The sequence below is a fragment of the Lepidochelys kempii genome, chromosome 2, assembly GCF_965140285.1.
Source record: "Lepidochelys kempii isolate rLepKem1 chromosome 2, rLepKem1.hap1, whole genome shotgun sequence".
Lineage (NCBI taxonomy): Eukaryota > Metazoa > Chordata > Testudines > Cheloniidae > Lepidochelys > Lepidochelys kempii.
Window position 1 is genome coordinate 184,886,967 of NC_136381.1, and position 13,872 is coordinate 184,900,838.

At 43.0% G+C, this 13,872-nt stretch overlaps 1 protein-coding gene across 1 annotated transcript in view; it reads right to left on the reverse strand.

Moving 5' to 3' along the window:
* Window positions 1-13,872, reverse strand: part of STAC (SH3 and cysteine rich domain) — a 106,132-nt gene that overhangs the window by 71,323 nt on the left and 20,937 nt on the right. The window contains exon 2 of the mRNA XM_073329503.2: window positions 4,132-4,408. Coding sequence (XP_073185604.1) covers window positions 4,132-4,408 — 277 coding nt within the window. The remainder of the gene's footprint in view (window positions 1-4,131; window positions 4,409-13,872) is intronic.

The window sequence follows — 13,872 nt, forward strand, 5'->3', positions numbered from 1 at the left end:
AAGTACTACTGCAAGAAACTGCCTTAAGATGGGAGCTCCCGTTATCCTGTAGTGCTCCCTTGAATGGGGAAGGCTCTCCCTTGTTTGGTCTGACAGGCAGCAACTGCCTCTGTGCCAAATCCTCCTTTTGCAACTCTAGCACAAGGGAATTGCACCCAAAAAGCTGAGAGCAACACTTGGCCTCCCATCTTTAAGGCCAAGCTTAAAGCATATTATTGTTCCATGTCTTGGTCATTTCCATAGGAATTTTACCTTTTGGGTGCTTTTGAATGGGTTGTAATGCATTTTGGGATGCACTATATGAAAAGCACTAGAGTAGCTTTTCATTGTACCCATCCTCTTCTGTATATTGGAACCGGTTATATGTATTTGACCTTTATCTCCTGACTTGACATCTGTAAAAAGAACACAGACAATAAGAGAGCCCACACTGAAAGGCAGAATTGGGGTCATTGTACTTGATGACAAAGAGGGATGTGATGTGCACATTTTCTGTAGGATAATGATGTTTCATGTTCCATTGTTTTAATTTTGCCTTCAGTGAAAAGAGCAACATAGAGAGCCTGCTGTCTGTGTTGTAAGTTTCTTGTTAGCTCTTAAGCTACAGTAAGATTTTGACACACTGGCAAGACAGAAGATCATGCTATGCAGAGCTCATCATTCAGCACCATACTCAACTGTGCTGTTCAGTTCATAGATCAGTGCTCCATTTAAGGTGAGCCTGGAATCCTTCTGGATGACAAAAAAAAACAAAAACAAAACCAAACCATCTGAAGCCAAGCGGAGATTTTCCTGGACTCTTTCTCTCAGTGACCTTTACAAGTCTTCAAAACATATTTCAGCCTTTCCCTTCACTCCAATCAATAAAGAATTTTAAGCCATACGCTCATTACCCTTAAATATCACAGCTGATGGAAAATATGAATGGAAGGAATAAAAGGTGTTATGTTATTACAATGAAAATTCAGAATCACAACTGACCAGGGCAGAAATGGGTTGGCACAAGCTATTTCATTTAGAAGCAGGAAATACGATGAGATTTCCTGAAAAACTGCCTGTTTTGTTTCAACAGCCCTATGGCCCATAGTTACACAGCTTATCGGGAGTAATTGAGCTATATCAAATATTAATATTCAGTTACCACATGCAGTCCATAATATAATGCTATAAAATCAGACATGGCTATGGGAAGAAGAGATGGAGGGGACTGCTGTAATAGAGCAGCACTTTGTGTATGAGAAGCAGTTCCATATGTCACTTTACAGGGTGTCTAGACTGTAGAGTACAATGTGGTAAAAAAAAACACAGAACACCTTTGCCTTGCACCTTCAAGCGGAAGATGCAGCAACAGCTGCATAGCAGAGGTCTGAGCTATTCACCTGACTCCTCCAGGCAGCCAGAGAAAGTAGGTCACATTAGCTTCAACTCAGCAGGGATAAAAGGTTTCTTTCTGTAGCAAAAGGGCTAAAGTGTAGGCTAGGAAGCCCTTCAAGGGGAAGCCCTGGGAATATCCAGCTCAGGATGCAGGTAGGGCCAAACTGATGTTTTGTAGTATTGCTGTGCTCCAGGCCTTGCCTGTTTAAATTGTGTCATAAAGGAAGCTGAAAAAAGGCAAAGGGTGTATAAGAACTTGACTTGTGGGAGCTGCGCTTGCTGCAGGGAGTAGGCCCCACCTACCTAGAGCAATAATATTTTGGAATTGTATTGGTTTTCAGTCTTACTAATGTACACCGTTCACAGCATTAGTGAGAGACAGTTAAAAATGTGAACAGTGGGAAGCAAAGTTGTTCAGAGCTTATATTCTCAGCTGTATACATTGTTTAAACTAATACTTGAGATCAAATCCACATTGGCCTGTTAGGTTTAAATAACCTGTTGTCCTCAATCAGACCCACACCAACCACACTTCTTTTGCTCTAGGTCTCTAGTATTCCGTGGTGTTAATACTCTGTCCCATCCTCCTGGCCTCTGATCTCAAACAGGAAACTATTCTCCTCCTCTAAAGATTTTTTTTAAGGCTATATACCTTATATATAATAGTACTTGATGACCTGTCCCCAGATCCTGTATGCCCAAGATCAGCAAGCAGCACTGTCTTCAACTGCCACATTATATTTAAACTTTATTTAAAATACATTTTAAATTCAGAGGCTTCCTTTTTAGTATAGGTGTGACCCAAGAACCTCTTCCACAAGGAGGTACGGAAGGCTTGCCGGGATATCTTGAGATGAACATCAAAGGTTTGTTTGAGTATATTTGGGGGAGCAGGAAGACAAAGGAGATGCCTGGGCATCCCTCACCAAGGAAGTAAATGGACAGCAAATTTCTTTTGCAAAAGAGGGGTCCCAACCAGGCGTGGTTGAGAAGACTTTGGGAGAGATAAGCTTCTTTAGACAGAAGGTTAATCTGTTAATTCATTGAAGTCTCTCAAAAGCATGTTATGATTTTGTTTTGTATGTAACCATTTGTTTCCAATATTCTTACTCTCCATCATTGGAATCTCTCTTCTTTGATAATAAATTTATTCTTATTTTCACCATAAATACATCTCAGTGCTGTGGTGTTAAGGAAAGTGAAGGGCCTGAGTAGAATCTTACAAACTGGTGTGCGCTGTTCCTTTGGGAACAGCAGGCCTAGGTAATTCAATGGGTGTTCATTGGAAAAAGGGTTAGACACTGCAGGTAATGCTCTGAGAACTTGGGAGGTGGTGTTTGCCTATCGCTACCTGTACAAAGAGAGCAAGACCTGCAGAGGCTTGGAAGGCAGTGCTTGTGCTGCCAGAGATTGGTGGTTTCAGGGAGCTGACCCACAGCAGGCACAGACAAGACTCCTTCATGCTAAGGACAGGTAGTGGTGAGGTGCCTTATGACCCTGAGTACCTTTGGGGAACATCACAATAGGAATATCACTAAATACAGCTGAAGTCCTGGACAGTCTTGTCTTCTGCAGACTCACCATCCATTTAAAAACTCTGCAGGACGGCTCCAGGTCCCAGGAACACTGGAAAAGTTAGCTAAGACAGGACCAATGCTGCCAACTGAAAAAAAACAGCATACTAGTATCCTTAGATAAGAGAGCCAGAGACCCTCACAACATATAAGGTGCCACATCCTTATCAGCTCTGCCACATCCACATCAGCTCCCCGAATTCCATGGAGTTACACCAGTTTACACTGGTCCAACGTACAGCTCAGAAAACAAACATATTTTCTTACATCAAACCTGGCATTTTGAAACCTGTCACCACGCTGAAGAACATGGTGCTGCTGCAGGTTTCTGTCTAATACTTGAGCTAAGGAAGTGTGTCACTTTTTTTACATGAAAGTATTCACTGCTCCACTCTAATTTTTCCTGAGGAATAACATGGGCCCGGTTCTCCTCTCACTTACTCACTTTTACAGTAGTATAACTCCATTGATTTTAATGGAATTGCTCCTGCTTTACATCATCGTCTGTGGGAGAATAATCATCCCAGGTGAAGTGAATCATCTGTAACACCGAGTGTGCCAGCCAATATTCTTGAATAACAGCCTCCCTGTTGGCCTATTGATGGCTGGCATGGACCCCCTCCCAATGACATGCAGCGGATGCAGTCTCTGTGCCACCATCCTGCCTGCACCCCTCTCTCTCTCTCTTCTTCTGCAGCCCTATTGCAAAGCTGGTGTGGCAAGCCTCCACACTTGGGCAAATTTACACATAATCTCTGTAGGGTGAATCAGAATAGTAATTAACACTTTGGAATGCAGTGAAATAGTGTGGGACTTTCATTCTATTTGATTCATTAAAATGAATGACATTTTACCATATTTTCTAGCAGTACAGCCAATAGGAACCCATGTTCATCAAACCCCAACAGGGCAAAATTTGGCTCCATAGCTTCTGAGTTGTGATACCTATGTGTGTCATCATGGGGAGACATCTGTTATTTGGGTCAAGCTGCAACTGATGTTAACTACACAGCTTAAAGTGTGAGATCAAGGAGCTCACGATCATGTCAATGGGCTGGCTGGTACGGATCACCAGCCCAAGTTCCTTTGCACTAGTACCGTCAAGAACATCTCTGTGGTCACATATGGTCTGGGAACGCCACTCTGCATATTGTCTCTCACGCACAAACAAAATAATTCTTACCAACAATCATGTGGTTGCAGACATCACAGAAAGTGGGTTTTTTGAAGATGTGCTCCTGGAAAACATGAACCTGATTGCTTTCTGCCTGTTGTTGGAGTTTGATAGGTGTGGAGGACCGGCTCTCTGAGCTGGGGAGCTGGCCGGTGCTGGTGCTCACCTCAGGCAGCAAATCAACTTGTAATTTCACGTCACTGTTCGTCCTCTGGAAAAAGTTGTCTGCGCTTTTACTCCGTAAGCTTTTGGTCTTGAAAGAGAGCGATCTTTTCAGTTTCTGGAGCTGCAATGCAACAACAGAAGAGTTGATCACTTTGTTTTTTTTTTAAAAACACACAGTTGGTCAGGGTCATGTTGTTAGCTGTATCATCAACTTTGTGCGTACATGTAAATTCCCACTGATATTAACAGTATGTTGGGAATGGATTATCCCACTGATGGGACTGCAATGTAATGACTCCACTCCAGTGAGCTACATAATCCACTCCAAAATCCAACTAGCAACTTGAGAGTTAAGAAAAGAGCTTGCAAGGAGAAAACTCATTACTCCTGTAGGCTCTAACAAACAACTCTGTTGCTGCCTTCTTAATAGGTACAACAACAAAGTCATTACAGAGTGTTATACACATACATCCTGGAGAGAATATATGCTCCTGTGTGTTCAAGCCTTACAGAAATTAAAGTGCCATACACCTATGGCATACGGTCCTTGAGTGGCAGGTAACGCTATTTCAAGAACAGCTGCTAAAGGATGCTGGAAGAGGAATGAATTCAGTGAGGTAGATTATGTATTTTTTAAAATGTCTTCCTTTACAATTCAGTGGAAACAGATACAATATTTACTGGGTTTTGTCCTAGAAATCCTGGTTTTAAAAATAAAAATTAGTGAAGATCAAGAGTTACAGCACTATATGTTTGACCAGAATGTCTGTGTAATTTTCCGGTAATTCAGGCTGGCACTAGTGCTCCCGCAAAGAATTAGCAGTGCTATGAAGGGCAGTGGGTGAGGTCTGGTACCTATCGTGGTGTGAGTTACAGAAGTTGGCAGATTTGACAGGCTCTGAAGTCTAAAGAGGGCAAACAGTCAGGGGAAAGAAAAGCATGCTGGGAAAACCTAAACTGCATCTCCTTTCATGTTCATTTATCTCTGACATACAGCATGTCCATTTTGCCTATCACACAGTATTATTTCAACTACAGCAATGCTGGGCCTTATTTTCTTTCTTGAAATTTTCCATGCCACATAGAGTCTGTCTGTGCTAACTAAGAGCATTTGTTTAGACTAGAAACTATTTACCCTGGAAACAATGGCGATTGGAAGTGATAATTCAAATTAATGGAAGGGAATGAGCTTACATACTTTCCTGAAAGTGCAGGCGCAGGTCTGTAATCCTGGCACGAGACCTGATGTAGTGGACTTGGAGCTCTGTTATAACCACTTTCCACCTCTGCTCCTATTTTTTGTTTTTAATCATGAAGCCTGTAGCAGATATTAGTGGCCAGAGGCTTCATAAAATGGTGTATCCCCCTGTTATGAATGGGAGATAGCCTCATCTCCACACCAGGCAGCCATAGGAACGGGCACAAGGGATACTCAGGCTCTTTTCCTATATTTCTCCATGGTCAATTCCATTGGTCCGATGAACATGCAAGGAGGGTCCACTGCCTTAGCTCAGCTCTCCAGGTTACCAACAGTCCAGGTTGCTCTGTTGTAAAATTCTCGGCACTCCTGTTTTACACCCTTCAATGTAATTAACTTTTTCTCACTAGTGACTTCTACTTGGAGGCTTCATGTGTGGCAAGCCCGGGTGTGAACATACAGCACACTAGCCTGCTGTTCACTCTGCAACTGCACACTAAAAGTTCTGCAGGATGCTTTGATGCCAGAGCCTCCATGTAGATAACTCCTTCCTGGGAGAGATCGTGACAACCCCTAAAGTGAGTTGTCAGATACATTTTCTTTCTTGGCATGCAGAAAGAGCCCCGAGGAGCTGTTCAAAGCAAATGCTAAAGTGTTTGCTAAAGACTCACTTACTTCCATTACTCTCCAGGAGAATCATTACCAAACAGAGATCAAATGGTTAACTACTAAGCGCAAGGACAAAGTAGCTGCTGATTTCCACAGCTACATCCACTGAAGCTTAATACTGGGAATTTCTCAGCCTGAGAAACTCTGTACAACAGCACCAGCAAAATGGCTTATATACCCCCTCTTGCGTCTTAAGCCATTGGCCCCCACTGAGTCTCAACTGAGGTTACTTCATATCCCCAGTGACAGACATGAGATCAGCAATTAAAAAAATAAATCTCCTGCTTGCTATTGACCTCAGAGAAACAAGACCTCATTAGTGCAACCAAACACAGAGAATTATAGCAGCATAAGGTGACTGTAATGGCATTCATTATTGATTTGCTATCCATTTCTGCAGTGCCACATGAAGTTAATTAAATCTCAAACATTACTATGCTTCCACCATGGGCAGAAGACTAAGCTGTACTATAAAGTGTTTTAGCTCAAAAAACAAAACAAAACAACCTTCTCACAAAAAAACCCGCCTAGTTCGACAGATTAAGATTAGTTGAATATTATTTGCTCAGTCTCAGATACAGTGTCGTTTGCCAGAGAAGACCTCCACTGAAAACTAGACAGAGAGGCCCAAAGTTTTCAAAAAAGCCACAACCTGAGTGCCACTTGTGTGTGCAAATTTATGCATGCAAATTCTTTTGTGCACACTGTTACCAAAATGATAGAATTTGCAGTCAGATCCCATTTGAAATCGCACTTGATGAAACAGACGAGTTGTACTCATATAAATCCGTCACTTTATATGCAAGTAAAAGTGCAAAAATTGTAGCCTGAGTGGTTATATATGATAGTAATGAACACATTTGGAAGCCCTAGACCTGATTCTCTATGGTTTTGCACCTAGTGTAGTTAATTACACACACGTGCAATTTAAGCGCAAATCCTGGTACGGCAGTGTTTTTTTTATCCACTATGCACAGATATAAATGACAGGACAAGGTGCATATGTAACACTGACAGACCCCAGTCATTGGCAGGCTCTTAGCTAAGGCTGTACACAAGACTCATTAATCTTTCTCTAAGTGGTCTTGGTGCCACTCCATGGGACAGAGCACCGCACCCAGGAGGTGTGTGGGTTACATAGGCAATGGAGAATCAGGCCCCATGTTTTGAAAGTTTGACTGAAACTAGTTATCTGTAACTACATTGTGAGGAGAAATTGGCCCATTAGAGAACCCTAAGTATGCTATTGGATGTGAATGCATATCTTTGCTTCTGATTTATCCTAATCTACTAGAGGGAGGATGATGCAAGCAACCAGCTAATTGGGGAGAGTTGAAGACTTTTGTGAACATGTAAATGGCAAAAGATGTAAAATATAGTATTAGTCACATACATGATTATGCTGCAGTCAAGCCAACACTGATTCTTTAAACAAAGATTTCTGTTTAAGCTAATTCATTTTGTTGAACACTGAAAGAGATCTTAAAAGACATGTCATGAAACAGTCACATACACGGTTTGCCTGATTTTCATCTCTTTTAGACAAATGTAATGCTACTGTGAGGCTACTGACTTACTGGAGCTAATATGATGTTTCACTGGTGTAAGTGAGATCAGAATCAGACTGAACATTTTCACTCATCAGAGCAAAAACATACACAGTTTCAAGATTTTTAATCTCTCTCTAGAGACAAGGCCACAACAAAACCCCAGATCTGAATTCTGGAGAAATTTGAGCTACAAACAAAGTTTACACCTAGATCTTGATCCTAGCTGCTGAAGACAGCAGCAACCCAAACTTCTAGGATTACCAACCCCCACAATTTGAAAATAATGAGTCAAGGCCTGAAACCCCTCACTCCCCATTAGATTACTTAAAGACATCTCACGATTTTTAAGCCAATACATGGGGATACTTTTCTGTTTTTAGGGCTTTAGGGTTACTTTTTTTCCTGCAAGCATAAGAGCTAGAAACTTTCACTTATAAATAAAATAAAAGTAAGCTGAGATACTCATTAGTTCAGAAACTGGGGGGTTTAAGACTCCCCCCCACCCCCCAACGAAATATTGCAAGACTTACAATAAAATCACACAGATGAACCCTAGAAGGCTCGAGTTCACTCTCTGATTTGAAACCCAGCATGTTTCTGTGCCTTTGAAATTAGGCACAAAAGTTCGCCAATCCCTAGTTAAAAGCATTATATCATCCAAGCAAATGCTGACAGCACGCACTGTACCCGGAAGGCAGGACACAGATAACTGCAATAGCAACTTCTAAGAGCGGATTAACCTTTTCCTGGGTATTTTATACCACAATCTCTTCCTCCCTACTGTCTCACTGAGTATTCCCGCCCCAAAGATTCTCACAGCTCCACAGAAATAATAGTCTCATATTGTTTCCTCTGTTCCTTATTTCCTATGGCTTTACTGTGTGTGTCCTGATGCCTCCCAAGGTCTGGGAGAGTGAGGGATCGTTTGCCAGGATAGGTTGTAGATCGTTGATAATGTGCTCACTCTCACAGACCTTGGAAGGCAGGCCAGTCCTCGTTTACAGACAGCCCCACAACCTGAAGCAAATACTTACCAGCAACTACATGCCACACCACAGAAACACTAACCCAGGAACTAATCCCTGTAGCAAACCTCGTTGCCTACTCTCTCCCCATATCTACTCTAGTGACACCATCAGAGGATCCAACCACATCAGTCACACCATCAGGGGCTCATTCACCTGCACATCTACTAATGTGATATATGCCATCATGTGCCAGCAACGCCCCTCTGCCATGGACATTGCCCAAACCGGACAGTCCCTATGTAAAAGAATAAATGGACACAAATCGGACATCAGGAATGGTAACATACAAAAGCCAGTAGGAGAACACTTCAATCTTCCTGGACATTCTATAACAGATTTAAAAGTAGCTACATTAGAACAAAAAAAAGCTTCAGAAACAGATTTCAAAGAGAAACTGCAGAACTAAAATTCATTTGCAAATTTAACACCATTAATTTGGGCTTGAATAAGGACTGGGAGTGGCTGGCTCACTACAAAAGCAGCTTTGCCTCTCCTGGAATTGACACCTCCTCATCAATTATTGGGAGTGGACCACCTCCACCCTGATCGAATTGGTCCTATCAACACTGGTTCTCCACTTGTGAGGTAATTCCCTTCTCTTCATGTGTCAATATATAATGCCTGAATCTGTACTTTTCACTCCATGCATCTGAAGAAGTGGTTTTTTACCCACGAAAGCTTATGCCCAAATAAATCTGTTAGTCTTTAAGGTGCCCCCAGACTCCTTGTTTTTATTAGAATTAGTGGCATCATTGTAAGCATGTGGTTCCGCTTGGACATGCATGCTCTGCTCTAACTCTGGGGCCCTAAAGGTGGCTCCTCTCAAACAGTAGAGAAATAAGTGGTAGCAAAACCCCCTTGGGTGAAATTGTGCCCTGGTAGGTATAGGTGCAATTCCCACTGGTTTCAATGTGAGTTGTGTCCAGCTGTACCAGGGATGAATTTTGTTTTAGAAACGCAAACGGCCAACTGTTCATTACTTCTCTGGTTTAAGATACACATGGAAAGTGGGAGGAGCCAAGAGATTTTGGTTCCTTTTTAATTCTGGTTTCATGCAACTAAAACAATTTTGTCTTGCTTGTTGTAACCACCACCTCCTCCTTCTCCTCTCTAGCACCACCCACATCACCCTGTTCTGTCCACTTCAAAATGTATCCCATGCTCACTGAACTTATCATGTGACCCCACTCTGAATCCCTTGGGTGGCTTCTCTGCCTCCATCACATCAGTTTTTAAGCTTCTTGGGCTCACTGTCAAGGTCCTGCTTTACATTTCATTCACCCTCCCTTCCCCATGGAGTTTACTTTATTCCCCAGTCAGATTGCCCCTTGTCTTCTGCTCTCCACCAGCAATGGCAGCAGATTGCACTCCTCTCTCTGGGGCCAGAGGGAGGGTTCTCCCTGGGGAGGACTGTAATGCTTCCCGGGGTTGTGAGGCACATGGCTACCACCTACCCTTAGTGTGAGGAACCCCTGACTGCGTCTGCTCCGGGTCTGTTACTAGCCACAAACCTCTGGCAACACAAGCCCTGCTTTGCAGGCCCCGCTCTTTCTTTACAGGTTAATGATAGACATACGCCAACCTCTGAATCCTACAAGTGTCACCTTGGAGTGCCCAGCTCCTGTTCCACCGGCCACTCACAGAATTCCCAGATATTGCATTCCCAAAAGAACCGTTCAAAGCAGCTTATCGGTTACACCACAGAACACAGCTCTGCTTAACACACAGCACTTAGATTTGTTTATAGGGAAACCAACTATACATTTATTTAACAAAGAACAGAGATTCACATGACAGCAAACAGAAGTACTGGAAACAACAGGTTACATTCAAAAAAACCATAACAGATATACTGAAGCCTAAACTTAACGAATAAGACACTGTCATGTCATAAGAGCAAAAAGCTCACCCAAAATCTTGCTAGCATATTACAGCCAGGCTTGGCTGGGCTCTTCTGTTCATGAAACAAGCATGCTGTCTTGCCTCCTCAGTGGAAAGACCCAGAGTTTTCCTCTGTCCCTACGGGTATATTCCAAAAATCCTTGGCCTGCACTTGTAAACAGGCTAACCCCTGCTGCTTGTGCTTTCCTGTCTAGTGTCCTCCCTGGAGACTTTGCAATCACTCCACTAGCATTTTGCTCAGACTGTAACTGGACGCCCATTGCGAACCAAACAGAGTGCTGAACTGACATGTAAACAGGTAGATCAAGATCTCTTGCCTGAGCCTAACCTGTTTCTCACCTTTTCTTGTGACCAGCCCTAAGCCATACCCCTTAAGTACATACAACTCCTTACATATTATCCGTACATACACTTCACAATGCATATGACGACCTGTGTGACACAGGCTTTCATCAGAGACCTTACATGACACCCTTTGGTGAACTAGTATGTAGATGCCAGACCTTGGGGGATCCCTGTAACCCTTATGAAACCCTTATGTACCCCTGTGCCCTCTGCCAGTTGTCACCAAGAGGTCCCTGGGTCACAAGGACTGGCGGGGTACCAACACTGTTCTCTCCTGGAAGTTCTGCTTTACAATCTGGAGCAGCATTTGTGGAGGTTGCCCAAGAGACAGGGCAGCCCAGTACATTTCCCAGCCTGCCTAGCTCCATCCTCTATTCAACCACCCCCACTGTCAGTTTTGGAGGCTGGCTCTGCACCTCCTTGTGCAGGGAGGCCAGTAAAGGGCTGGTGCCACTGCAAGAGGGCGGTGCGTGAATTCACGGCATGACTCTCCAAGGCCAAATAGTTTAGCCCTTAGCTCTAGTCACCTCCTCTCCCACTACACTGCCAAAAATAAACCAACAAGAAAAAGAAAGCACGCTCCCTTTCCCTTGTCAGGTGCTATGATAGCATGGTGGGAATTACAAATAATGAGGGATATTGAGGAAATTGGACTGAATCACCCACACATTTCTTCAGCTGCAAATTTTACAAAAATGCAGTAGTTTTGCTTAACTCTGTTCACTGGCAACACAGAGAATAAAATGCGGCACTGACAGACCACCAACTGCTGCCAGGTAAACACCCACCCTGCCCTTCCTGACAGAACCATTTTTTCCCTCCAGCTTTTCAGAGTCAGATTCAAAAGCATTAAACTCTTGCATTGCAGCAAGGGGAGGACTTCAGTACACGAGGTTCAGGGAGCATTCTCCAGACTCACCAAACAACACATCAGGTGCATTATCTGTTACCATGAGGACTACGGCCAAAAGCATGTCAAATAAAGGGAAGAACAAATGGTTGACAAACAGATAATCTTCTACCGAGTACACTTTGTGTTCTGGGCCAAGAAGCATTCAATTTCCATCATCATCTTCTGGGATGTATTTTAACCTAGATTAGTGTATGTTGATGTTAACAAGATTGGTTGAAGAACTGCATGTTACATATAGGGCCAGATTCCCAGCTGGTACTGATTAGCCTAGGTGACTTTGTTTCAACAGAGGTATGCTGATCTACAGCAGGTGAGGTTCTGGTCCACAATGTCAGTGAAGTGCTTATGGGACATAAGCAACAAACATGTTTATCTTGTTCAAATTGAAAAACAAATACAAAGACAACTGATTTCTTAAGCCTGGATACATTATTTTTCTGGCTTTGATTTAAAAAGGCATTGCATCAAGATTTTAATAGGCAAATTCATGATTAAAACTATCTCAAAATCTACATCTCCTTTCAGTAATATTACAGCTTTCTGACAGTTTCATGGGACACAATCTAGACCACTGGCCAGATAAAAAGATATTTTAAAAATTCAAGTTAGTTATTTTTGTGTGTGCAAAAACTCCAGGTTAAACCTGTGAGCAAAACAGATTTATTTTCAACATGTACACACCATAGATAATAAACAGGCCAGATCCTCGACTGATGTAAAGTGGTGTAGCTCAACTGGCTTCAACTGATGCCAATTTACAGCAGCTGAGATATAGCCCAATGCATTTGTTCAAGGGTTGAATATCCAGCCTTCTTGGAAAAAACACATCCTTATCCTCCATCACAGTCAAAGGGAGTGACCATCCCTATAGAATCCGTTATGGATTATATTTGTATGGTTTCCCAGCAGATTAGATAGACAACATTATAACTAATACATTTATTTTTGTTTAAGAAAGTCATCAAACTGCCTGCCTGGATATGTATTGAACTAGCCAAAGGCGAAACCTTATACACCATGTCTAATGATAATGGCCAGGCAAGGTGGCCTGTTAGCGATTCATTTACATCTCTTGTTCAGTTATCTGATTTAACAAAGAACAGAGGACTACAAAGCCTCCAAATTGTACCCTTTGCTATTACATGAAGCTCTGTGTTCATGTTACTGTCACTGTTAGCCTCCGCTATCTCCTGACTTTGTGTTTGACGTGGCTTTTGAATTGTGTAATCTCTTTGGGGCAGGGCTTATCTTTTATTTTGTCTTTGCCCAGTGCCCAACACAATGGAGGCCTGGTCTGGATATTACTGTAATACAAATAGCCATAGTGGAAAAGCCTAAGGAACTCAGACGGCTGTGTAACGGGTCCCTGCAGAGCCCTCCTGGCTCCTGCCCTGCTGGGCTGAAAAAGTCACATGAACACCTTTTGGTGCAGTGCTCACCTGGTGCTTTTATTTACAGGCTGTGCTCCGTCCCACCACCTTTCCACCATACCAGTAGTCCCCTTCTTACAGTCCACTGGCAGGCAAGAGTGGGCAAGCTATCTCTCTCTGCTTTCCTCTGCCTTTCCTCTCATGCAGCTTCCCTCTTTCCAGCTCCTCCTCTTGCTTCCTTCCCCTGGGGCTCTTATCCAGCCCCAGCCTGATGAGGCAGCAGCTGTTCCAGCTTCCCCAATCAGGGCCAGGTGATCTACCCAGCTCCAATTCACCTCCCTTAATTGGAGCTGGAGTGACAGAGGGTTGGCTAGCAGTTTTCTGTCACACGCGGAATCCTAATAGACGTTGAACACTCATCACTCTCACTCAAGTCAATGTGAGCTACAATGCTTAGCCCCATTCCAGGTTTCATCAAGAGACGTGCATATCTGATCAAAATATCCAAACCAAAGTATCCAAACCAAATCTCTTGATAGGTATCCAAATGGTTTGTCTGCTCATCCAAACCTTGACGTACCATATGAACCTCTTGATAGCTTAGCATAAC